Here is a 26,958-nt window from a genome sequence, read left to right as displayed (position 1 = left end):
GGGAGGAGTGTTCTAATCAAAGGTATAATATCCTGCACTTTAAACTGCGTAGAACAAAATGGCTATCTCAAAAATTTGACTGGATGTTTGGGGAAATGGTGGGTGTGGAAGGGCTGTTAGTTGCCTTCCATCACTATCAACTATTAAAAAGGGCACTAGCCCTTTGAATTTCCAATCAAATGGGCCTTTTTTGAAGTTTCTATGACAACGCTTTCTATAAAAACCTTCTATGCCCCCAGGGCATAACTTACAACACTTGCCCTGAGGGCTGTGGGTGAGTGTCCCTGGCCTGGTCTTACAACCCTTGCCCTGAGGGCTGTGGGGGTGTGTCCTCCTCAAAAACATAATTTCTATCTGACAATCAACTACCCTGAACAAAATGGCAATCTAAAAATTTTGATTGGATGTGTTTGGGGAAAAGGTGGGCCTGAAAGGGGGGCTAGTTGCCCTCAAATCACTTTCAACCATTAAAAAGGGCACTAGACCTTTGAATTTCCAATCGAATGAGCCCTTTTTCAACTTTCTATGACAAAGATTTCAATAAAAACTTATATACCCCCAAGGCATAACTTATAACCCTTGCCCTGAAGACTGTGGGCGAGTGTCCTGCTCAAAGGTACAATTTCCTGAACTTTAAACTGCGCGGAACAAAAATGGGTATCTCAAAATTTTGATTGAATGTGTTTGGGGAAATGGTGGGCGTGGAAGGGGTGGTAGTTGCCTTCCAATCACTTTCGACTATTAAAAAGGGCACTAGCCATTTCAATTTACAATCAAATGAGTCCCTTTTGAAGTTTCTACAACAACACGTTCTATAAAAACCTTATACGCCCCCAGGGCATAACTTACAACCCGTACCCTGAGGGCTGTGGGGGGGTTTCATCCTTAAGGACCTAATTTTCACAGCTTTCAACTACGTTGAACAAAATGCTTATCTTAAAATTTTGGTTTGATGTGTTTGGGGAAAAGGTGGGCATGAGAGGGGGGTTAGTTGCCCTCCAATCACTTTCAACTATTAAAAAGGGCACCAGCCCTTTGAATTTCCAATCGAATGAGCCTTTTTTGAAGTTTCTACGACAATACTTTCGATAAAAACCTTATATGCCCCCAGGGTATAACTTACAACCCTTTCCCTGAGGGCTGTGGGGGAGTGTCCTCCTCAAAAACATAATTTCTATCTGAAAATCAAATATGGTGAACAAAATGGCTATCTCAAAATTTTGATTGGATGTGTTTTGGGAAATGGAGGGCGTAGAAGGGTTGTTAGTTGCCTTCCAATCACTTTCGACTATTAAAAAGGGCACAAGCTACTCCGATTTCCAATTGAATGAGCCCTTTTCAAAGTTTCTGCACAACTTCTTCAATACAAAGTGCCCTAGTCTAAAGAAAAAAAAAATAATACATTGTGCCAACATCATTCTTATATACCCCCAGGGCATAACTTGAAACCCTTGCCCTGAGGGTTGTGGGGGAGTGACCTCCGCAGAAACATAAGTTCTATTTGTAGATCAACTACGCTGAACAAAGTGGCAATATCAAAATTTTCATTGGATGTGTTTCCGGAAAGGCAGGGCATGGAAAGGGTGTTATTTGCATTCCAATCACTTTTGACTGTCAACAAAGGCACAAGCCACTTCAATTTTCAATTGAATGAGCCCTTTTCGAAGTTTCTATGACAACTTCTTCCATACAAAGTACCTTGGTCTAAAGGGAAAAAATAATAAATAATACATTGTGCCAACATTGTTCTTCTATGCCCCAAGGGCACCTGAGGGTTGTGGGGGATTGGCCTCCTCAAAAACATATTTTCTACCTAGAAATAAACTATGCTGAACAAAATGGCTATCTCAAAGTTTTTATTGGATGTGTTTGGGGAAATGGTGGGCATGGAAGGGGTGTTATCTGCCTTCCAATCACTTTCGACTATTAAAAAGGGCACTAGTCATTCCATTTTCTAATCGAATGAGCCCTTTTTGAAGTTTCTACAACAACTCCTTTGATATAAAGTGCCCTGGTATGGAAAAAAAAATAAATAAATAAATAATACTTTGTACCAACATTGTTCTTTACTTAGGCAGCACAATTGTGCTGCCTATAAAAATGTCAAAATGCCTTCCAATCACTTTCAACTATTAAAAAGGGCACTAGGCCTTTCGATTTCCAATCAAATGAGCTCTTTTTGAGTTTCTATGACAATGCTTTCTAAGAACACCTTATATGCCTCCAGGGCATAACTTACAACCCTTGCACTGAGGGCTCTGAGGGGGGTTATCATCCTATAAGACCTAATTTCCCGAACTTTCAACTACGTTGAACAAAATAGATATCTAAAAATTTTGTTTGGATGTGTCTGGGAAAATGGTGGGCGTGAGAGGGGCGTTAGTCGCTCTTCAATCCCTTTCAACTTTTAAAAAAGGATCTAGCCCTTTCAATTTGCAATTGAATGATTCCTTTTTTAAGTTTCTATGACAACGCTTTCAATAAAAACCTTACATACCCCAGGGCATAACTTACAACCCTTGCCCTGAGGGCTGTGGGGGGGGGGGGGGGAGGGGTTGTCATCCTAAAATACCTAATTTCAAAAACTTTAGTTGCCCTCAAATCACTTTCAAGACTATTAAAAAGGGCACTAGTCCTTTGAATTTCCAATCAAATGACCCCTTTTTCAAGTTTCTACAACAAAGATTTCAATAAAAACCTTTTATGTCCCCAGGGCATAATTTATAACCCTTGCCCTGAAGACTGTGGGGGGAATGTCTTGCTAAAAGGTATAATTACCTGAACTTTAAACTGTGTGGAACAAAATGGCTATCTCAAAATTTTGATTGGATGTGTTTGGGGTAATAGTGGGTGTGGAAGGGGTGTTGATTGCCTTCTAATTGCTTTTCACAATTAAAAAGGGCACTACCTATTTTAATTTCCAATAAAATGAGCCATTTTTGAAGTTTCTATGACAACGCGTTCTATAAAAACATTATAGGCCCCCAGGGCATAACTTACAACCCTTGCCCTGACGACTGGGGGGGGGGGGGCGGGTTGTCATCCTCAAAGACCTAATTTCCAGAACTTAAAACTATGTTGAGTAAAATGGCTATCTCAAAATTTTGATTGGATGTGTTTGGGGAAAAAGTGGGCATGTTATGGAGGGTTAGTTGCCCTCCAATCACTTTCGACTATTAAAAAGGGCACTAGCCCTTTGAATTTCCAATCGAATGAGCCTTTTTTGGTTTCTACAACAACGCCTTCTATAAAAACCTTATATGCCCCCAGGGCATAATTTCATCCCTTGCCATGAAGGCTGTGGGGGAGTGTCCTCCTCAAAAACATAATTTCAATCAGGAAATCACTATGCTGAACAAATTGGCTATCTCAAAATTTTGATTGGATGTGTTTCGGGAAATGGTGGGCGTGGAAGGGGAAATGGTGGAAGGGGTGTTAGTTGCCTTCCAATCACTTTTTACTATTAAAAAGGGAACAAGCCACTCCAATTTCCAATTGAATGAGCCCTTTTCAAAGTTTCCACGACAACTTCTTTGATACAAAGTGTCCTTCTTTGAATGAAAAAAAATCATAAATAATACATTGTGCCAACATTCTTCTTATATACCCCCAGGGCATAACTTAAAACCCTTGCCCTGAGGCTTGTGGGGGAGTGTCCTCCTCAAAACCTATTTCCTATCTGGAAATCAACAATGCTGAACAAAATGGCTATCTCAAAACTTTGATTGGATGAGTTTGGGGGAATGATGGCCATGGGGGGGGGGTGTAGGGGGCTAGTTACCCTCCAATCACTTTTGACTATTAAAAAGGGCACTAGCCACTCCAATTTCCAATTGAATGAGCCCTTTTCAAAGTTTCTACGACAACTCCTTCAATACAAAGTTCCCTGGTCTAAGACCACAGAAAAAAAAATACATTGTGCCCACATTGCTCTTTACTTAGGCAGCACTATTGCCCTGCCTATGATTCAATGGCAAAGCAATACACTTTGATGGTGATACAACAGAGATTTGTATAGCAATTTGACAGTTGAAGTGGTAATCAGCTGTCTAACTAGGCTACTGAGTATCTTGTCCTCAGTTAATAGGCCTACTTACAATTGTTAAAGTTGGCTATTTTTCAGAATTTTCTTTTTAGTAAATATTTAGCAGTTCTACTCTTTTATAAAGAAAAGGAAACTATACTACCCTACTTTGTAGCATCCCAAATATACACTTCAGTTGTTCTTAAATGCAGGCCATTAAACCTTACCTACCAGTTTTCTCTCCCCCCCCCCCCTAATGGACAAATATATAGCACAAATTAGGCTTATGTTCAAACTAGGGTACAAGACCTCTTTTTGGAAAAGACCACTTTTCTTTGGCATTCTGGAAAAATAGCAATGGGTTTTTAGACCAGCCCTATTTTACTATAGCATAATGCAATGTGAGGGCAGTAACAGGAACCTTGTCTTCTTGGTAAATTTTCACCAATAATTTGTTAGTATAAATTAAAAATGTGGTCTCTGTTTTGACAAGCAAGTGAAAAGAAAAAATTGTATTTAATATTTGTGATTTAGCCTATAGAATAAATATCAAGCAATAAAAGTTACATTTTTTAATCAGAAGAAAACCAGCTTTCTGTTAATATGTGAATAAAACTGAAATGCGAAATACTTTATATGTGGATAAAACTGAAATACTGAAATATATATACATCAAAATAGGATTATTGGTATTTCCAAAGAGGTCCTTGTAGGTAAGTCAATAAACTAATAATTTCAAGTGTTTAATCTTAGATAATTTTAATAATAACCATACTGATGTATAGCTAAGATTTTTAGCTTTTCTCTGATATTATTTTAATTAATTAATTACCTAATTCACACTTTGGAGCAAAATTAAGGTCCATACTGGATCTGTTGTGCTCCGGGTCAATGAAGGAAAAATTTTGTCACTGTATTAGGGCCCAGTGACATGCCATAACAGAGGTCTGCTGGAGAGATGCAATTTAAACCCAAAGTGGCATCAGCCTCCTAGCAAGACACTCATTATGATGAAGTTGGCATCAGTCAGTAGTTGAGAGGGACAGACAGTCCCACTCATATTTCCACAGCTTGTCATTCCATTCCTTGTCCAGTCTGGACTTGAAGGACACAGCCGTGGGTGCAGTCACTGTTTCAGCTTGAAGGCTATTCCAATCATTGACAACACACTCGGAGAAGAAGTGTTGCTGTGTTCGTGTATTAACAGAACGTTTTGACAGCTTTTGTGAGTGTCCTCTTATATTGTGCTGACTTGAATGTTTGGTAAAACAAAAAAGGAGTTATTTGGTTGTGTGTTATACTTGTAGGTCAGCATCATATCACCACGGTGGCGTCTGAAGACGAGTGTTGGCAGCTGCATGCGTTCCAGTCTCTTGTTGTATGGGAGATCTTGTAGGCCAGCTATGCACTTCGTGGCACGCCTCTGAACTCCCTTGATTAGACTGGTATCATTCCTATAGGAAGGGGAGGTGAGACATTTACCAAAATCCAAAACAGGCCTAACTATAGCCTTATAGAGCCTTAGAAAGACTGTATGGGAGCGGCTGGTTATGGTGCATTTGAGGAGATTTGCTTTGCTTTTGTAACTGCTTGTTGCCAGTGGCTGTGGAGCTTCAATTGTTCAACTATCAGCACTCCTAGATCTCTTTCTTTGGGACTTGTCTTTAGAACTAAGTCAGCCAGTGAATTGGGATCAGACATGTTGTACTGGTGATGGGGGTTGTTGCCTCCAAAGTGAAGGACACTGCACTTTGATGTGTTGAATTCAAGTAGCCAATCTTGTGCCCATGTTTGGATTTTATGAAGGTCAAACTGCAGACTTTGTTGATTTGCAGGCCTGAACAGCTTGGAATCATCAGCATAGAGAGTGATGTTGTTTTCTGTTCACCATATTGTTGATGTATATGAAAGAATAGGGTAGGGCCTAAAACAGTACCTTGGGGGACTCCAATTACAACATCACATGGCTTGAAGAAAAACTTGTTGCCATTAGCTGTGAAGAGTCAAATCTGCTGAGTCCAACCAGTCAGAAAGTGCATGACCCAATTGATCATGTCCACATGGGTACCTGCTGCCAAAAGTTTCAATCTGAGATGGTTGTGTGGTACCTTGTTGAAAGCCATGGCTAGATCCAGTAAAATCAGGTCCACAGGGATTCCTTTCTCCAGGTAATCTGTTATGATGCTGTATGTCTCAAGGATATTGGTCTCAACCAATTTTCCTGGGTGAAAGTATACAATTGGTACAGAGATGTGTCAGAATCTCACCATTCACAATCCACTCAATGGTTTTTGCCACTACTGAGGTCAGACTGATGGGTCTGTAGTTTTTGGCTTTGGTGCAGTCACCTTTCTTGAGTATTTGGGTGACATGGGTCAGCTTCCAGTCTATGGGTACCTTTTTCGAGTCATGCAATAGTTGGAATATATTGCATAGCGATTGTGCAATTTCTTTAGCAAGCTCCTTCAATAGTCTTGGGTGCAAGTTATCAGGACCAGTGGATTTGTTGACGTCTATCACTTCAAGTTGCTTATGAATGACAGGGGGGAAGAGTAGAATAGGTGGCATCAGGTTAGGGATGTAGTATGATTGGCTATGAGGAAGAGGGCCATCTGGTTCATTGGTGAAAGCCAGCGCAAACTGCCTGTTGGGGAGTTCAGCAATGTGCTTCAAGTTGGTCACTTCCTTGCTACCATCCATACTGAGCGCTTTTACTGACCATCTGCCATGGTCCTTACTAGATATGTACTTCCAGAACTTCTTCAGGTTATTCTTACTATCATCAGCTAGCTTGGACTTGTAACTTGCGTAAAGTTGTTTAGTTAGAATTCTTAGTTTATTTCAAGCTTTTGCAAACTTTTGGTAGTGTTCTTCTTTCCCTCCTTTATTGAACTTTCTCCAGGACTGTTCCATCCTGTTTCTTTCCTTGTGTATCTCAGGGGTCATGAAAGGCAGTGTTTTGGGCTTTGGCATGAGTTTTACTGATGTGTGCTTTTTTTTAAATGTAAGTAGCTAATCCTTTAGCTTAGTCCATTGTTGGTCAATGTCCCCTTGAAGTAAAAGTCACCAAACTATGGCTTCCAGCTCTTTTCTGATTGCCCTGTAATCTACATAAGTTTTCTTTATGTAATCATTTTTTATCTTACAAAATGACAGATTCACTTCTAGGATTAAATGATCACTCTTTCCTAGATGGGGTAAGTAATTTATGTTCTGAAGCTGGCATTTAGCTGGATAAGAACACTAGGTCCAGTAGAGTTGGTCTCTGGAAAAGTTGGCCTCTAGTAGCTTGTTCAACAATCTGGTAGAGATTAAGGTTGTGAAGACACTCTGTGAATAGATTTGTGCTTCTGCTTGTAAGTACAGGTATATATGGGTATCCCTCTTTCTATATGAGGTCAGGGAAGTTAAAATCACCAGTTATAAGTAGGTTCCCCATGTAATTCATGGTTGCTTTATGCAGCATTGTTGCTATTGTCCACTTGGTTTCTTGTCTGAGGCAGATGGGCTTCAATAAATACAGCCTACTCTGGTTATTACTCCACTGCCATCATCACACAGGTCAAACCATACAGATTCAACAAATTACAAGTTACCTGGGAGACATAATGACCATATACTATAACATGTCTTGAATAGAGCTAATGTACCATGCCTGCATTTTGAAGACTGTAGGTTAGACACAACACCATACCCTGGAACCTTAACATGGGAATCTTCAAGCCTGTTGCTACTAGACTGGGGCAAACCTCAGTCAATAGGACCAGATCATAATTTTTAGAATAAATCACAGATTTCAGCTCATTCAATTTGTTAGGAAGTTGGTTAATGTTAGCAATTAGAGCAGAAAAAACTGGACTTGTTTTTGGTGTTGCTTACTCTGGTTGTTGATCCTGTTGCTTGGCTGACCCAAGTCTTCATCTGTTCTGCTTAAAGTGGTCACTGGTGCTTTCAAGTTAGCAGTGTAGCAGCTTCCAGAGCTTGTTTTGCTTTCCAATGAGCTGTCACTAGACATGGATGAGAGTCTTTCCATAGAAATAGCACTAACATGTTCCATAACACACATATTACATTACTTACACAGTTCACAGCTTGGAGCTCTACATCAGCAGCAGGGTTGGAGAGGGATCTTCTCCTCCACTTTCCAGGTTTTTTGACACAATGACACCTCTCATAAATTGACACCTCTCATAAATTGGATATTTTATTAACATTGTCAAACCATACGAGGTTAGTCTCCAGAGTGATAGCATCTTTTTGGATTTATTGAACTTTAAAACCAGCTGTGAAATTGTATTAATTCAGTGCCTTGACCTATAATATATTCAGTGACCTTGAGGATTACAGAAATTTGACAATATTCTGCTACGAATTATAATCTAAAGTAAACTTATTGATATGGACTAACTGCTTTGTTTGGATTTAATAATACGGTAGCAACAACAGGTACGACATTTCTAATTCAAAAAAGGAAAAAGCGAGGAGAAAGGAAGAAAAAAGAAAAGATTATTTGGCTAATAAAATAATTTAATAGCCAAATTTCATTATTTTTTCGTTAATTAAGTGACAGCCTGCGCAGAAGAGAGCGGGAACAAACACAAGACCCGTATCGGTACTGGCCGGATATTGATCCTTAAACTGCTGGGGAAAGGCAATTTGGGTACCGGCACTTCCCACAGGTTTTGTTAGCTGTACCTTGCCAGCATTCATTCTGTGTAGTTGCAATCCACTCCCCCCAGTCCCGCCAGTCACAATCCACTCCCCCAGCAATGAGTAAATTGTTGGTGATGCAGGATGCCATAAGGGGTGCATTATCGATAGGAGATATAGTCGCCCCTGCTAGGGACAGAGAGGAGTGGCTTGCCGCTGTCCTGACTCCAGCCAAGAAACCCATTTTTTCACTTTTATGATGATAATGAGCAAACAAATGAATGTGAGAACCAGTGCTACCGCGTCCGGGAAAACCGACGAAGGCTATGCGTTTAGATCTACCGCGTCCGGGGCACCTGACAATACGACGACCGCTAATCGCGCGAATACCACAACTTTGACAACTCCATCCCTGGAGGCCAATATATCACCTAAATCAACTTTATCAATTGGTACCCTTAATATCAGAACGCTTGCAAAACAAGGAAAAAAGGAACTCCTCCTGAGAGAGATAAAATGTTACAATTGGGACGTAGTCAGCCTATCCAAAACCCACCTCCCAGTCATCGGCAAAGACAAACTTGATGAAGCTACTCTTGTACTATCAGGACATACTGATGGGAAACACTGGCAGGGAGTAGGCTTCTTACTCTCCAGCAAGGCTAGGAGATCACTAATCGCAGCAACACCCATCTCAGAATGTTTGATCATGATCCGCCTTCTTTCTTCTTCTATTTGACAGCAGGCGGGCTTTTCAGTGATACTATTTAGCCCTTTTCCTTTTGCTTCACTCTGTGGGCTACAGAGCTACTGGCTTGATTGCCTCATGATTATTACATATTTTCTGATATCTTTCAGTAGATCTTTTGACTCTAGCAGTTCAATTATGAGTTGATAGATGTCGATTTCTAGGCTCTGTGTGCAGGTATAGTTGGCTAGGCTCTTGGCTGATAGTAAGATTTTGTGGTGTTTCAAGCATTTTAACCGTTTGCAAAGCAAGGTATGTTGTGCAGACATCAGCATATTACATTCAAAGAGGCAATGGTCAATTGCTTCATTATTCATATTACAATGCCTACAGAGGAGACAGGTGAATTGAACCACTTGAATTAGAAAACTTATACGAGAATGCAAGAAAATTTAGTCCATTTGTTCCAGAGCGAATTCTATGATAAATTTTAGAAAGATACTTATTGGGAAAGGGGGAAAGGATAGGATTAATCTTATTAAAATTAATATCTGATAGCCTCCATTGGTAAATATCTCTAATCAGGATTGGTCTCCCACTTGGCTGGTCAATTTTTGCCTTCAGCAAAAATTACACCAAATGCCAAAAACGTTGGAGGGATGGTGCGCCCCGCCCCCCCCCCCCAGGATGACCCTGGTCACAAAGGTCAATCAGACACTTGGGATTATTAAAATACCATTCACAAGGAGATTTCCAACTATCATGACTGTGCTTTACAAGAGTTTATTTTGACTGAGTCTCAGGGGCATCCCAAGCCTCTTTTCATTGAGAGGGGGGCAAACTTCATAGATTTTACCTTATCACTACCTTATTTTGACCAAATTTTGCCAAAAAAACATTAACTTTAAATATACTTTAATATCTAAACTTACAGGAGCAGAGCCTCTTACTAGGATATCATATCTTGCTGTGGTACTCTCTAATTTTGGCTTAACATAGTGCACCCAGTGCACAAAGTCATGTCACTTTTGTATGTTATGTATTGTGAATAAACATTTTTTTCTGTAGGTGCTTGTCAAGACAGTTTTTGAAGTTGTTTAGAGTTGGTGGTGACAATGCTTCTTTGGGTAAAGAGTTCCAGTCTTTAACTGCTCTAACTGGCCAGAAAGAAGATCTCTGTCTAGCTAGAAGATCTCTGTCTGGTTTTATAAAGATTTTATAACATGTAAAAGATCATAAATAGAAAGAAATTTGTCAAATTTTCATTCCTTTCTACTTTTGAACTATCTGAGACAAATTGCACTTGTCAAAAAAATCAGTTTCACAGGCTAGTGTCAGCAGGTGATGAAGTTATTTTTTATTCATTGTAGACCTAAAAGCAATTTTCACCAACTTGAGCTTGCTAAATATTCTTCCTCCATAGCCAATGCTACAGGGACACTGCCATCTGGAATGTTTTCCATACTAATGGGAAAGCATTGTTTTGTTCTTTTCCAATAGTGAAAGCATTCTTGAGTGTTATATCAATGTTAGCTTAGATTTTTAGCTATTCATTAATATTTACAATTTTTTTTCAATTCCTCTTTGGTAACAAGGTGTGAGGGTTTTAGTTTTACATAATTTTGCTCAATTGGATACTGGTTTTTTACCCAGCTCACTGAAAATTCCATAGGCCTAGCACACTTCTGTTCTTCCTACTAGGTATGTCTTTCATTCATGGTTAAGTTAATTACAAGACTTGCAATAGGATATTGAAAATCTATTGAGTATATAGGCTACAATTTAGGCTATACATTTGTTTTGTACATTTATTAGAAATAGGCTCATATTTTTGGTAAATGTGCAGGTGGCACAATAATTTAGCTAGGGTGAAAGTGAATACATTATTTGATGTCTTTTCTTATGCTTTTTCATAATTTAATAATTGCTTCTGTTGCAAATTACTTCTTGAGCTCTTAAAGGGGCCCCAGAGGTATTTTATATGGATTATGAAAGAGCATAAAAAATATCAAATGATGTTTTCACTTTCATCCTAGCTAAATTATATGGTTCACTGCAAAGTTGCCATGAAATTTAACCCCCCCCCCCCCCCTAAAGTGCAAACAAATATATACCCTGTATTTTCAACCGCAAAGTTTTGAATTGCAAAATCCAGTGCTATTTTTGTTAATGGCTGGCATTTGAAAAAACTTGAAATGTTAGGAAAATGGTTTATATTTGTGTTGCCCAATAAATGAGGTTTGAATTGTTGCAAATAAGTATTCTTGGAATATACAACTCCTGAACAACTAATTTATAAACTAGTGATGTTTTAACAACTTTTCAACAACTTAACTAGCTGGTAAATTTTTACCAAATCATATTATAGACTTATGAATAAAGTGAATATACTACTCAATGCCTTTTTTATGCTTTTTCCAAATATAATAATAATTTTTGTCAGAAATGAATTTTATCCCCACCCCTATATATATACCAATTCAGGGTATATATTTGCACATTAGGGAGGGGGGAGGGGGCGATTTTTATTTCTGATGTAAATGGGAGGTAAGTTTAAACTCTACCCCCACCCCCTAATGTGCAAATATATACCCTGAATTGGTATATACATGTGGGGGTAAAATTCATTTCTGACAAAAATGATTATTATATTTGGAAAGAGCATAAAAAAAGGCATTGAGTGGTATATTCACTTTAGTTGTAAGTCAATAAAATGATATGGTAAAAATTTACCAACTAGCCTAGGGTAAAAAACCAGTATCCAATTGAGCAAAATTGTGCATAACTAAAACCCTCACATCTTGTTACCAAAGAGGAATTAAGAAGGATTGGGTATATACGCATCAATATGGTTATTATTCAAATTATCTAAGATCAACCACTTGAAACTATTAGTTCAAGTCAGTTTTTACGCCTCCAGATAATGCCCCCTTGCCACAAATGCCGGAATATGATATTCAGAAACCAATGCAAATTATTACTGTCAGCACTTTGGATGTTGAATCACGGCTTAAAAGATTGAACCAAAATAAGTCACTTGGCCCTGATGGGGTTCACCCTCGAACTTTGAAAGAGGCTCATGCAAAGCTTACCCTCCCCCTAGCAAAACTGTTCCAGAAGTCTCTTGACATGAAACAAGTCCCTCAAGATTGGAGAAATGCAAATATTACACCTGTTCACAAGGGTGGAACAACCCAGGGAACAATCTTGGGCCCAACACTTTTCAATATTTACATTAATGATGCTCCACGGGCTGTAAGAAATAAGATGAGCCTCTATGCTGATGATTCAAAGCTTATTGGGCCCACGGAGTCAAAAGCAACTAGAGCCACCATACAGGGAGACCTGGATGCACTTTCCCCTTGGGCCTCCCAATGGAAGCTTGAGTTTAACATCCAGAAGCGCAAGGTGGTATATTTTGGGAAAAAGAATGAGAAGTGGCAGTACCATATGAGTGGGGGGGGATGGCTCAAGACAATCGATTGGTTCCTTGGTAGCTGAAAGAGATTTGGGAATAGTTGTCGATGAAGAATTGAAGTTCCACAAACACACACAAACAGTGGTTGCCAAAGTACCTCAGACCCTCGGAATAATTAAGCGTACAGTACATAGCAGATCATCCAAAGCCATGACAAAGCTGTACACGGGTCTCTTGTGACCATTGCTAGAATTTGGGATATGTTTTGCCATACCCCTGAATAAGGTTGACAAAAAGAAAATAGATTCTGTTCAAAGGCACACAATCGAAGCTATTGAAGGATGCAAGAACTCAAGTGTCCATCTCTCTTGAACAAACTACAGCTCCCAACACTCATCTACAGATGGCAGAGGGGCGATGTCATTATGGCTTACAAGCTACTGCATGCTGATTTCTCTTCTCAGAGTCCTTTCCAACTTGACAAATTATCCAGGACAAGAGGGCATAGTAAGAAGCTGCTCAGGAAGAGAGCTCACAGCAGACTCCGCAACCACTACTTCTCCAATAGGGTGGTGGGCCCCTGGAACAGTCTTCCCAATGCAGCTGTCACTGCTCCCTCTGTCAATGCATTCAAGATTGCCATTGATAAGAATTGGTCCACCAAACCATGGAAAACAGAGTGGGACACCGCCAAACCAGTGGCTCTCCATCGTCACTGAACAGCGACTCTACAGGATCTTTCCTTATTTTGCTGGACAATGCGATTTAAGGTAACTTGAGGTAATTTATTGACTTGCCTACAAGGACCTCTTTTTGGAAATAACAATTATCCTATTTTGATGTATATATCCTTTTAGTGTTTCAGTTTTATTCATATATTAACAGAAAGCAGATTTTCTCCTAATTTTAAAAATGTAACATTTTATTGCTTGATATTTACTCTATAAATCACAAATATTTAAATATAATTTTTCTTTTCAATTGCTTTTCAAAACAGAGACCACATTTTCAATTTATGCTGACAAATCATTGGTGAAAATTTTACCAAGAAGGCAGGTTCTTGTTACTACCCTCACATTGCTTCATGTTGTAGTAAAAAGGGGTGGTCCAAAAACCAATTTCTATTTTTCCAGAATGCCAAAGAACAGTGGTCTTTCCCAAATAGAGGTCTTTTACCCTACTGTTGATAACTTGGTAAATTTTTTGTTATTCATATTATTGACTTATGAATAAAGTAAACATACTACTCAATGCATTTTTCTATGCTCTTTCCAAATATAATAATCATATATTCTCTGAGGCCAACCTGACTCTTATACATGATAATGGTAATAAGCTTACCTAAGCTATGGATGTCAGGTATTGTGTTATCTTGGAACGATAATTTCGACAGGACCTGTGCCTGTCATCATCAGGTTCAAATTCAAGACTCTTGCCAGAATATAAAATCACTAAATAAAATAAAACTAAAATCACTGAAAAACACTAATAATAAGTCGAACCTGGAATTATTGTTGTAATATTGCCCGGATTTTGGTAGAGGCATTGATGGCCGCTATCCTAGTAGATCTCAAAAAGGTTGGGTCTATAGAAGTAAGGTGGAGTTTTTTGCGAGTTCTTAGCCTATGGGTAATGGGTTCCCAAATTTCACTGAGGCGAAACTCTCCATTGTCTTTATTAATGGCTGGTTTGTTTTTAGCAATTTCCAGAGCTTCTCTGATTTTCTGCTTTAAGAGTTGTGGAACAATAGCAATAAGTTGAGCCTGGTCAAAATTAACGGAGTGAGAAGGGTTTTCAAAAATATGATGGGCCAGTGCAGAAAAATTATCTTCCTCCTTAAGCTTTTTCTTTTTAAGGCAGGCATCAATGGAATCAGCATGTTCATCCTATTAATCCTATTTTATTCCTATTTGTGAGACTAAGATTATCCAAAGCTTTTTTGACATTATCATAAGCAACCTTTACAGCATTGACATTAACTTTTTCATATACTTTGTTGTTATTCAGGAGGTTTAATGATTTGCTGACGTACTCAGTCTCATTGAGGATTACTATTGTATTGCCTTTATCAGCTTTAGTAATTATGATGTTGGTATCTTTCTTGAGATCTGTGAGGACCTTCATTTCATCTCTTGTTAGATTCTCCTCAACATTTTTCTTTTTGGACAAAGCTTTTCTGAGGGCATTAGAAACCAAGCTTCTAATATCTTGTGGATCAACATTGACTGTTTTTTTGTTTAGTATTAAAGCTGACTCTACATTGGAGATGATTTCTTCTACTGGTAAATGTTTGGGGGGATAGAAAATTTCCATCCTTTTGCAGGAATGTTTAATTTCTTTTGGTCAAATGTTTGTTGACTTAAATTGATGACTGCTGGACCTGGTGACACTCTAGGATTATGTGTAACCCTAGTAGCAAACTTCTCAAATTTAAGTTTTTCTAGCTTGTCTACATGCACTTTCCTGGCTGTTGAAAAAACAAACTTCAAATATTTCTCATGGATCTTGCCAACCTTAGTGAAATCTTTTGGACTACGAGTATTACTCAGTTGTTGTCTAATTGTACTCATCTGTTGAAAAACCATTTTTTTCCTCCGTTGAAGGTCATTTAATTCATGATTAAAAATGATTAAGCCCGCTTTGTGTTGAGCAGATTTATAATTCTTACTAAATATTTTCACTCCGGGTCTCATAGAGTGTGGAATTAAATCTTGTTTCTTACATTGTTGTAAGAATTTTTGGTGATTAATGATTCTAGCTTTCTTCCTGAATAGGAGAGATAGATCTTTGACTTGCTTGGCCACATACAGTTTCGTTTCAGAGTTCAGTGAGGTAACATCAAAATTGAATTGGATATTATTCCTGTCTGGATTTATTTTGGTGAGGTCATAATTTATTCCAAATTAGTTGATGACCTGAGTTAAGAGGATTAACTTTAAGAGGATTATAAAATGGAATCTACTGTGTTTTTAGTTTGACCTCTATTTCGATATTTATTAACTCAGTATTTTTTCCTGAACTAATATTGAGACTTTTTAATTTGTGGTGAGTGCCATAGCCATGAAAAGCTCCGACAAAATGCCTGAACTTGTATATTCTCCTGTTCTGAATTTTATTCAAAGCAATTTGCTAAGCGGAATTGAGGAGGATATTATTAAAAGACATGGTATGGAGTTTTTTGACGTGAATATAGTCAAAGAAGCTAAAAGTTTACTGTGGCAAATAAGTGTACCTGAATTGGATTGCCCAGAACGTAAGGGGAACAATGCACTTTCTAATCATTTTAGTGACATTATTTGTCAGTTAAGATCTCTTGACAGTAGTGACACTTTTGCACCTACATTTGTGATAAAGCGACCTACAGAGGTGCCATGTCTCCCTGCAAATGCTTATACTTCTTTACTCTCTAAGTTTAATGAGCTACAACAAGTGGTTGTTGAAATGTCAGGGAAACTTGACAATTATCAGTTGAATTTTCCTCAACTTCCGAAACCTACCCCAGCAATTGACACTCATATGACAGTTATTGTTTCTAAAGTGCCTTTCAGATCTGTCTGATCCGATTAAACGCAAATCTGTTCTCGATCAGACAGTTGGGCATGAATTAGTTTGTAGTGTGAAACCTGTTAAAGACAGATGGTATGTCAATATCGATAAATCTGCAACTGAAGATTTGTGTACATCCGTTCAGAACTTTATTACCGGAGCAACAGTTAAAGTACGATCCAAGCGCTTTTTTGGGATTCTCAGAGGTTTCCCAGTTGAGGTTGACCTTTCAGTTATTAAAAGACTGCAAGGTATAATAAGTGCAAATCGACTGGGCCAGACTATGTCAGTCAAGCTGGAATTTGAAGACTCCTTCACTCAGTCTGCTTATTTCAAAGAAGGAATTAAAGTGGGATATGAATTTTTTCGAATTCACGTATTTAAAGAAATACCTAAATGCTGCTTCAAATGCCGATCATACAATCACTTTCAAAGTGCTTGCACCAGCAATGTCCCGAAATGTGCCAGATGTGCTGGGCCACATATTTCTACTAAGGATAGTCCTTGTAGTGCTGCTCCCAAGTGTGCTAACTGTAGTAAAAATCATACTTCTTATAGCTTGTCCTGCCCTATATCTAAGGAACTAATGTCGCGCTCCCACTTTTTGCAATGACTTTGGAGTTTTCAATAATATTGTTTAATATTAATGGTACAAAGGATAAGGATTTCGTTATTGATGAGTTCTACTATGATTTTGATTTGGTTTGTTTACACGAGCATCTTCTTACATACTCTAGCATTAACGTTTTGCGTCGTAGCCTTCATCATGATGTGTTTTTTAGTACTGCCAGAGCCACAAGAGGCCGGCCATCCGGCGGAATAGCTTGTGTTTTTAAGCACAATCCTAATTTGGTTTTGCCGGTGATTTTTTACTCGGATGAGTTTTTTTGGCTGTTCGTATGGGCACTATAGTTTTCATTAATTCTTATCTGCCTTATGATGACCGTTCCTCTAGATCGATGGCTAGATTTGCTAAAGCCTATAACATGTTTAAGTTTCTAGTGGATAAAATTCTTTCTATTCCTCTAGATTATATGATCATTGGTGACCTCAATCGGATATAAATAACTCATCAGTGAGAAGTGATTTGTTGTTAGATTGCCTTCCATCTTATCATATTATACCCAAAACTCATCTGTATTCTTATATTCACCATTCAGGCAGTAAGAGCAATATTGATCACATTATCTGCTCACCTATTATTACTACATCAATAGTGCTTGTATATGCTGAAGAACAAGACTTAGACCATCTCCCTATCTCACTTACTCTTACGCTGAATTTAAACCCTACTAGTTTCTGCAAAGCACCCCAGTCTTCAAAATGGTTTGAAAAAAGTAATTGGAAGAAAGCTGATGTTCCTCTTTATGCATTTACACTAACGAGGCTGCTATCTGCTATACGAGTTCCCTATCATCTGCTTCAGAGCTCTATACAAGGGAATTGCAAAAAGGACCTGGATTGCTATTATAATCAAATAATTAATTGTTTAAAAGATGCCGAGGCAGTTGCAGTGCCGCTGCAACGTGTTAGACATGGTACGCAAAAACCTATTTGGTCTTTAGATCCTAATTTAAAAACTTTGAAAAATAAAGCTAAGTTTTGGTTAAAAGTTTGGAATGATTGTGATAGACCACCCTGTGGTATTGTTTCTGACCTTAAGCGTAAGACCCGCAGGGAATATAAAAAATATCTTAAGTCTATGTGTTATCGTTGTATTGATTTTCCTGTGTCAAACAGAGAATGGCGAAAAGTTACTAATTCTGAGTAGATTAGAAGTGATGTACCAAATAGTGATTGTCTTCCTGTATCTGCTTGGCATGACTATTACTCGTCTATATTTTAAAATTTTAATTAATATGTGCCTTCTTTGTATTCTAATTCTCTTTGTGCTGTTTTTATTACCCCTCTATCTCAGCATCTCTGTGTTCCCATTTCTCTTTCATCTGTAATTGAATCAATTAAGAAACTTAAATCAGATAATGTTGATAATGATGGTATATCTAGATTTCACCTTTTATTAGATTGCTCCCCCTTATTGACCATATAAACCTACATCTCCAGATGTGTATTTGTACTTCTAGTGTACCGGAGAGTTTTTGTGTGGTACTGTTTCTTCAATTTTAAAGAAGGGAAATTCTCCCTTAATTTGCTCTTCTTACCGACCTATTTCTGTCTCTTGCACTTTTAGTAAAGTTCTTGAGCATGTTTTAATACCTTTTGTGACTAATAATATGCTTGAGAGAGATAACCAGTTTGGATTTAAGCCCGGAGTAGGTTGTCAACACGCACATTGTGTATTATCTTCTTTGCTCCTTGAAAATTCTTCTAAGGGAAGGAGTATATATCTTTGTACTTTAGATCTATCAAAAGCTTTTGATAGTGTATGTCAAAGTCAGCTTTTTTCTGCTCTTTGTGGTTACGGTGTCAATCTATTGGTTATTTTGCTTCTTTGGTACTGGTACTCTAATTCTTTTCTTCGGCTGAAATCTCTGCCTGCATCTAATATTAAATTGAAAAGAGGTTTAAGGCAAGGTGGAGTTTTATCTCCGACCCTTTTTAATTTGTGTATTTCAGGAGTTCTAGCAAAGATTTTGGCTACCTATCTCTCCGGTTGTTCTGATGTTTCCTACCTGGCTTATGCTGATGATCTACTTCTTATAAGCTGTACTAAAACTGGTTTATCTAACATGGTTTCTTGTGTTGCTACTTCTTTTTCAGACATAGGCCTTTCTCTTAATGTAGATAAATGTAAATTTCTTTCTTTTAATAATATTTATAGTACTTCCCTTCGCTGTAGTGGAAGCTTGCGCCAGCGCAGTCTCAGATATTAATATGAAAATTAAATTAGGATATGCTAAGATTGTTACCAATAGAGGTAAATATAATAAGCTCGCGTTGGCCAAGCTCTACTCAACTTTTTGCGACCATTCAATTGTTTTTGCTTCTGGAATTTTTCTCCTTCTTAAGAAAAATGAGTTAAAAAGAATCCGGATTAATTATTTTAGATTTTGTAAATTTTTGTTGTCTCTTCCACCTTGGACCATAAATCGGGTAATTATTAATAAATTTCTTGTTCCTAATATTACTGAAAAACTGGATAGAGCTACACAGAAAACTTTCAAATACTGCTTGTATCCGTTTTCTCCGCACCATCACCTTATCAGGTTTTTTCAGTCGTAAGTTTTTTTTCTTTTATTTGTTTAGTTGTTTTTCTCTGTTTGGTCATTCTACAATTTAGATTTGTAAAGACTGAGTAAAAATCCAATAATGATAATATTAATGCCTGCTTATTAGATTCTGCAAGTTGTCAGTTTTTTTTTTTGTTTTTTTTTCCCTCCTTTCACGTTATTTTTTTTGCTCTCGTTTCTTTTAAATTATTATGTGTTACACTGTAATTTGGTAATTTTTGATTTATATATTGTCTTGTGTCGCATTTTTTGTGTTTTTCCTAATGATACTCCATGTATTGTACCTCTGTATAGTGTGGGTTAAAAATAAATAATAATAATAATAATAATACCCTCCATAGGTATTACTAATATATTCTCTGAGGCCAACCTGACTCTTATACATGATAATGGTAATAAGCTTACCTAAGCTATGGATGTCAGGTATTGTGTTGTCAGGTATCTTGGAATGATAATTTTGACAGGACCTGTGCCTGTCATCATCAGGTTCAAATTCAAGACTCTTGCCAGAATATAAAATCACTAAATAAAATAAAACTAAAATCACTGAACAACATTAATAATAAGTTGAACCTGGAATTACTGTTGTAATATGGCCCGGATTTTGGTAGGGGCATTGATGGCTGCTATCCTAGTAGATCTCAAAAAGGTACAGGCACAGGTCCTGTCGAAATTATCGTTCCAAGATAATCCATACCTGACATCCATAGCTTAGGTAAGCTTATTACCATTATCATGTATAAGAGTCAAGTTGGCCTCAGAGAATAAATTAGTAAGACCTATGGTGGGTGTGTGGCCAAGCAAGTCAAAGATCTATCTCTCCTATTTAGGAAGAAAGCTAGAATCATTAATCACCAAAAATTCTTACAACAATGTAAGAAACAAGATTTAATTCCACACTCTATGAGACCCAGAGTGAAAATATCTAGTAAGAATTATAAATCTGCTCAACACAAAGCTGGCCTAATCTTTATTAATCATGAATTAAAGGACCTTCAACAGAAGAGAAACATGGTTTTTCAACAGATCAATACAATTAGACAGCAACTGAGTAATACTCTTAGCCCAGAAGATTTCACTAAGGTTGGCAAGATCCATGACAAAGATTTTAAGTTTGTTTTTTCAATAACCAGGAAAGTGCATGTAGACAAGCTAGAAAAACTTAAATTTGAGAACTTTGCTACTAGGGTTACACATAATCCTAGAGTGTCACCAGGTCCAGCAGTCATCAATTTAAGTCAACAAACATTTGACCAAAAGAAATTAAGACATTCTTTCAAAAGGATGGACATATTCTATCCCCCCCAAACATATACCAGCAGAAGAAATCATCTCCAATGTAGAGTCAGCTTTAATTGTAAGCAGGAAAAAAATTAATAGTGATCTACAAGATATAAATATTTTGGTTTATTATACCCTTAGAGAAATTTTTTCCAAAAAGAAGCATGTAGATGAGAATCTAACCAGAGATGGCATTAAGGTCCTGACAGTTCTCAAAAAAGATACCAAAATCATAATTACCAAAGCTGATAAACGCAATACAATAGTAATCCTCAATGAAACTGAGTATGTCAGCAAATCATTAAGCCTCCTGAATAACAACAAAGTATATGAAAAAGTTAATGTCAATGCTGTAAAGGTTGCTTATGATAATGTCAAAAAAGCTTTGGATAATCTTAGTCTCACAATAAGATTAATGATCAACTTTATTGGAAACTCATTCCTGTCAGACCAGTCATTCCTAGATTTTATGGTGCACCCAAAATTCACAGACCAGATATTCCCCTTAGACCTATTGTGTCAATTAAATAAAAAAAAAACAAGTTTTTTAAACTGAAAGCAAGGAGCAGCATTAAAACTTAAAACAAACAGATATTATTCTATATATAAAAGGGACTGTCCCCTCCTTAATACCTTGCTCTTTATGCTAAAGTTTTTTGTTGTTTTAAAAATTAAGTTGTGAGACACAGTCAAACTTTAGCGTAAAGAGCGAGGCATTGAGGAGGGGACAGCCCCTTTCATATACGGAATAATTTCTGTTTGTTTTAAGTTTTATTGTCACTCCTTACTTTCAGTTTAAAAAACTTGTTTTTTTTTATTTAATTTCTGATCGTTTTTTAGTTAATACAGCTTTTATTTGCATAAAAATTTACTTTTCTTTTGCTAAATGGATGTCTTTACAAATCAACTTACGTAACTAACTTCTATATTCGTATATTTTTCTTCTGGCAAAAAATACAAAGTTGCAGATTTTTGCAGATATGAGCTTGAAACCTATGTAATAGGGTTTTCTGATACGCTGAATCTGACGGTGTGATTTTCATTAAAATTCTTTCACTTGTAGGGGATGTTCCCCCCTCTTTAAAAATTCGAGTAAATTTTCTCAGGATCGTATCCTTTGATGAGTAATACTAAACTTGATAAAATTTATATATTTAGAATCAGCATTATAAACACATTCTTTTGATACATTTATTGACATCAAAATTCCATTTTTAAAAGTTTCGATTACTATTGAGCCGTATCGCTTGTTTTTTTATTGTTTTTTTTTATTACTTATATGTTATTAAGTATATGAGGGGGTTCTCCCCTTATTCAATACCACACTCTTTACGTTAAAAGTTTTAAAAAATTCTGATTCACAAACCCCTGAATCACAAAGGCCGTTTAATTAGAATAGATAGCTCCTTTGAAAGCACTAAAAAAAAACTGTAGCGTAAAGAGCGAGGTATTGACTTGGGGGAGAACCCCCTCACATACGTTATAATTTCTGTTCGTTTTAAGTTCTAATATTCCTTCTTACATTTCATTTGAAAAAACTTGTTTTTCTTTATTTAATTTTTGATCGTTTTTTAAATAATGCTTGGAAATCCGGCGCCCCCTTCATAGAACTGTCCCTTACCCCAAAGAAAAATCCTCCACGGAAATATTCTCAAGAGTAACCCCCTCCTCTAGCCCCCCTCCAGAAAAAATCCTTCCTGAAAATGGTTGTATACTTCCCAATAACCAATAAATAATGCTGGCAAGTCCGGCGCCCCCTTCATGGCAATTTCCCTTCCCCCATGAAAACTTCCTTCATGAACAGATCCTCCAACATAACCACCGATCCACCCTTCCCTCCCATTACCAGAAAAAACCTCCTGAAAACTTCTGTATACTTCCCAATATCCAATACTATATGTTAACATTGGGTAAAGTTCATGACTTTTAGCCCTCCCTCTGGGAACTTCGGGGGATTAAGTCATCCTAAAAGACATATTTATCATATTTTCGACCATGCTGAACAAAATGGCTATCTCAAAATTTTGATTGGGTGACTCTGGGAAAAAAATAAGCGTGGGAGGGGGCCTAGTTGCCCTCCATTTTTTGGTCACTTAAAAAGGGCACTAGAGCTTTTGATTTCCGTTCCAATGAGCCTTCTCACGATATTCTAGGACCACTGTGTCGATAAAATCGCCCCTGGGAAAAAACAAAAACAAATGAACACCCATCCGTAATCTTTCTTCTGGCAAAAAAATGTAAAATTCCACATTTTTGCAAATAGGAACTTGAAATCTATACAGTGGGGTTCTTTGATACGCTGAATCTGATGGTGTGATTTTTATTAAGGTTCTATAACTTTTAGGGGGTCTTTCTCCCTTTTTTTGAAAATCAGCCAAATTTTCTCAGGAGCGTAACGTTTTATGGGTAGCACAACACTTAATGAGATATATATTTGAAATCAGCATTAAAATCTAATTCTTTTGATGTACCTATTGGTATCAAAAACCCATTTTCTAGAGTTTTGGTTGCCATTGAGCCGGGTTGCTCCTTACTTACAGTTCGTTACCACGAACTGTTTGACAATAGGTTCAGCTACACAAAAGTTGGAAAGGTATTTGGCTGGTATTTTAAGATCCATAACTCTTAGCAGCCAACACACAATAAAAAATACCAAAGAAGCAGTTGAAAGGCTAAAAAGCATCAACATCTTGGAGAATACCACAATGTGCAGTTTCAATGTTGTCTCTCTGTTAACTAGCATTCCCTTGCCCAGACTTATACCAGCTTTACAATCAGCTTTGGAAAATGATGATTCCTGGAAAGAACTGACCAGCTTAGACACCACAGACATCATTATTCTCACGTCTTTATGTCTGAACAATGCTTACTTCACTTTCAGGCATCAAACCTACAAACAGAAGTGGGGCATACCAATGGGGTCAGCCTTGGCACCAGTTCTTAGTGAGGTTTTTATACAATATATCGAAAATAATATCTTAAAGCAGGACTTGAAGGATCTTCAAATGTACATGAGATATGTAGATAATTGCTTACTAGTTTGGACTGGGACAAAAGAAAAATTAAGATCTTTTCTCAATATTTTTAACCAGCAGGATCAAGATATAAAGTTCGCTATTGAACTCGAAAATAACCACAGTTTACCCTTCTTAGATGTTCTCATCACCAAACGGGAAACTAGGTTTGACTTGAGCGTATATAGAAAGCCAACTCATAGTGATAGATATCTGAGATATGACTCTTATAACCACCCAATAATTAAAAATTCTGTAGTCTATTCGTTGGTTGATAGAGCGTTTCTAGTGTGTTCCTCTGATTTGGAGCTGAAGGCTGAACTTGATCATATAAAAGATGTTCTTATAGGCAATGGTTACCCCCAACAAGTTATTGATAAGGTTATCTCCAGGAGAAAGATTAGCACAAAAACCAAGAGCTCCCCTAAGAGTGGAGAAGATAAAGCCTTTTTGTCATTACCTTATATTAAGGGGATTACTAATATTTTATGGTCCAAATTGACTAAGCTTGGCTTTAAGGTGTTTTTTTCCTTCTGGAATGACCATCTCCTCCTTCTTAAACAAAGGCAAAGATAAGATCACTTCAGATCCACCAGGAGTATATGAGATTCCTTGCAGTTGTGGTGATACCTATATAGGTCGTACCATGAGATCTCTACATCACCAATTAAAAGAACATGCTGATTCCATTGATGCCTGCCTTAAAAAGACAAAGCTTAAGGAGGAAGATAATTTTTCTGCACTGGCCCATCATATTTTTGAAAACCCTTCTCACTCTGTTGATTTTGACCAGGCTCAACTTATTGCTATTGTTCCACAACTCTTAAAGCAGAAAATCAGAGAAGCTCTGGAAATTGCTAAAAACAAACCAGCCATCAATAAAGACAATGGAGAGTTCCGCATCAGTGATATTTGGGAACCTTTTATACCCAACCTTTTTGAGATCTACTAGAATAGCGGCCATCAATGCCTCTACCAAAATCCGGGCCATATTACAACATTAATTCCAGGTTCGACTTATTATTAATGTTGTTCAGTGATTTTAGTTTTATTTTATTTAGTGATTTTATATTCTGGCAAGAGTCTTGAATTTGAACCCGATGATGACAAACACAGGTCCTGTCAAAATTATCGTTCCAAGATAACACAATACCTGACATCCATAGCTTAGGTAAGCTTATTACCATTATCATGTATAATAATCATATTTGTTGGAAATGAATTTTACCCCCCACCCCTATAGGGTATACATTTGAACATTAGGGGAGTGGGGGGAAGGTTTAAACTTACCTCTCATTTATACCAGAAATAAAATTTACCCCCACCCCCCTAATGTGCAAATATATACCCTGAATTGGTATATAGCCTATAAGGGTGGGGGTAAAATTCATTTCTGACAAAAATGATTATTATATTTCAAGAGTAAAAAAACAGCATTGAGTGGTATGTTTACTTTATTTGTAAGTCAATAAGGTAAAATTCTACTTTAGCTACTTTTGACTATCTTGGAAAGGGGTTAGGTTAAGAAAATGAAAATTTCAGGGATGGGTCCACAGGCTAAAGTATATCCTGGGAAGGTATTTTGAGGTACCAACCTCCAATCCTCCCTCTGGAGGGTCCTGACCTTTGATGACCTTTAAAAATATGTGAGTTATAGAATTGAAACCTTGCAAAATAGATCTTCTGCTCAAATGAAGTACAACATAATTGTTTTTAGCTTCACAACTTTGCTCAATCCCAATTTATAAGCTTTTAAAGATATGCAAATACATTTCCTAAATTTTGGAAATAAACTAGCCTATTTATATGGCTTAAAATTATGCTCAAATAACTGAAATTGCATTTTCTGAGCTAAAGCCAGAGAAAAAGAAACTGATAACTGAAAATTAAGGTAAATTGTTGTTTTGTCAAAATTTCAATGGGTATAGGCCTAGACCTGTCATGTAGGCAATTGTCAGGACCCTCTAGAGAGAGGAGTGGAGGTAGGTACTTCAAAATACCTTCCCGGGACAAACTTTAGCCTGTAGACCTATCCCTGAAAGTCTCATTTTCCTAACCTAACCCCTTCCCAAGATAGCAAGAAGTAGCTAAAGTAGAATTTTACTGTCAATAATATGAAAAACAAAAAAATTACTGATAACTTCTTTGTGTTGTTAGCCTAGGCCTAGTTGTTTAAAAATATGGTAAAGTGCAGTAGTTTTCTAGATTCTATACATCACTTCTGCTTCTTTTTTGTAGTGCTTCCTTATAATATGCCCCTGATCTGCACCTTTACCCAAGGCCTACCCTATAACCTAGCCAAGCTCATACATGGCCTTATCCATATGTGAATCTGACAGAGTATGAACAGAAAATTTTTTTGAAAACATGTCATATGTACCTCAGCTTGCGTCCTAATTTCATTTTCTGTAGATAAAAATCCAACCAAAAGCTGTTTAAATTGTTCTTGCTCAGCCATGTCACCGGTTACCGCGTTTTCTGCTTTTTATCTGTAAACTTTTAGGGGGCGTTACCATCAACAGCAACAAGCCTAAAGGGCTGGGCACACGCAGCTGATTTCGGGAACTGATTTCCAAATCAGGGCCGATTTTAAAGGAAATTGGCGTCGATTTGAGCTTGAAAAATTTTCTATAGTTTGGCCCCGATTTACAAAATCAGCGCTGATTTTCATCATGATCATCACAAAAAAAATAGGGATACAAATAAATAGTCAGACAGAGGTATCTGTGATGAAAGACCCCACTACTGAGCTGATAACTAACCTGAGGACTAAGCTGAGATCAATAAAGCAACTATTAATAAACTCCAGTTGACTATCTCCTAGGTGGGAATCAGGGCCTGATAAGCATGAGTGCTCCCAAGCTATGGTTGGGGCCTCGGAGCGAGGATTCACGCCCCCGTCCCTAGCGAGCCGGGAGGAGAGCCCTAAGTTGCACCTCACAGCGGTGGAGTGGTGTAACATTCTATTAGAAGCCTAGCCTGACAAATGGAATGGCTAACGCAACGGGGCGCCAATGGTCTGGGGAGCCCTTGGTCAAGGCAATTCCCATGAAACACCAATGGATATTGAAGATCAAATGCAGAGAGATATTACTACTATGGCTTTCGCGGTAGTCGACGCAGACCAGGTCAGGGTAGTGCCTGGT

The 26,958-nt window shown here is 37.5% G+C and overlaps 1 protein-coding gene across 1 annotated transcript in view; it reads right to left on the bottom strand.

Annotated features, from left to right (window-relative positions):
• Karybeta3 (karyopherin beta 3) overlaps positions 1-26,284 on the bottom strand; it is a 120,968-nt gene extending 94,684 nt beyond the window's left edge. The window contains exon 1 of the mRNA XM_089104450.1: positions 26,193-26,284. Within this exon, the coding sequence (XP_088960576.1) occupies positions 26,193-26,270 (78 nt within the window). The 5' untranslated portion in view covers positions 26,271-26,284. The remainder of the gene's footprint in view (positions 1-26,192) is intronic.
• Positions 26,285-26,958: the final 674 nt, after the last annotated feature.

The sequence above is a fragment of the Artemia sp. Qi Xiang Cuo genome, chromosome 18, assembly GCF_049724085.1.
Source record: "Artemia sp. Qi Xiang Cuo chromosome 18, ASM4972408v1, whole genome shotgun sequence".
Taxonomy (NCBI): Eukaryota; Metazoa; Arthropoda; class Branchiopoda; order Anostraca; family Artemiidae; genus Artemia; species Artemia sp. Qi Xiang Cuo.
The sequence above is the reverse complement of the archived record's forward strand: the minus strand, read 5'-3'. Positions and strand labels throughout refer to the sequence as shown.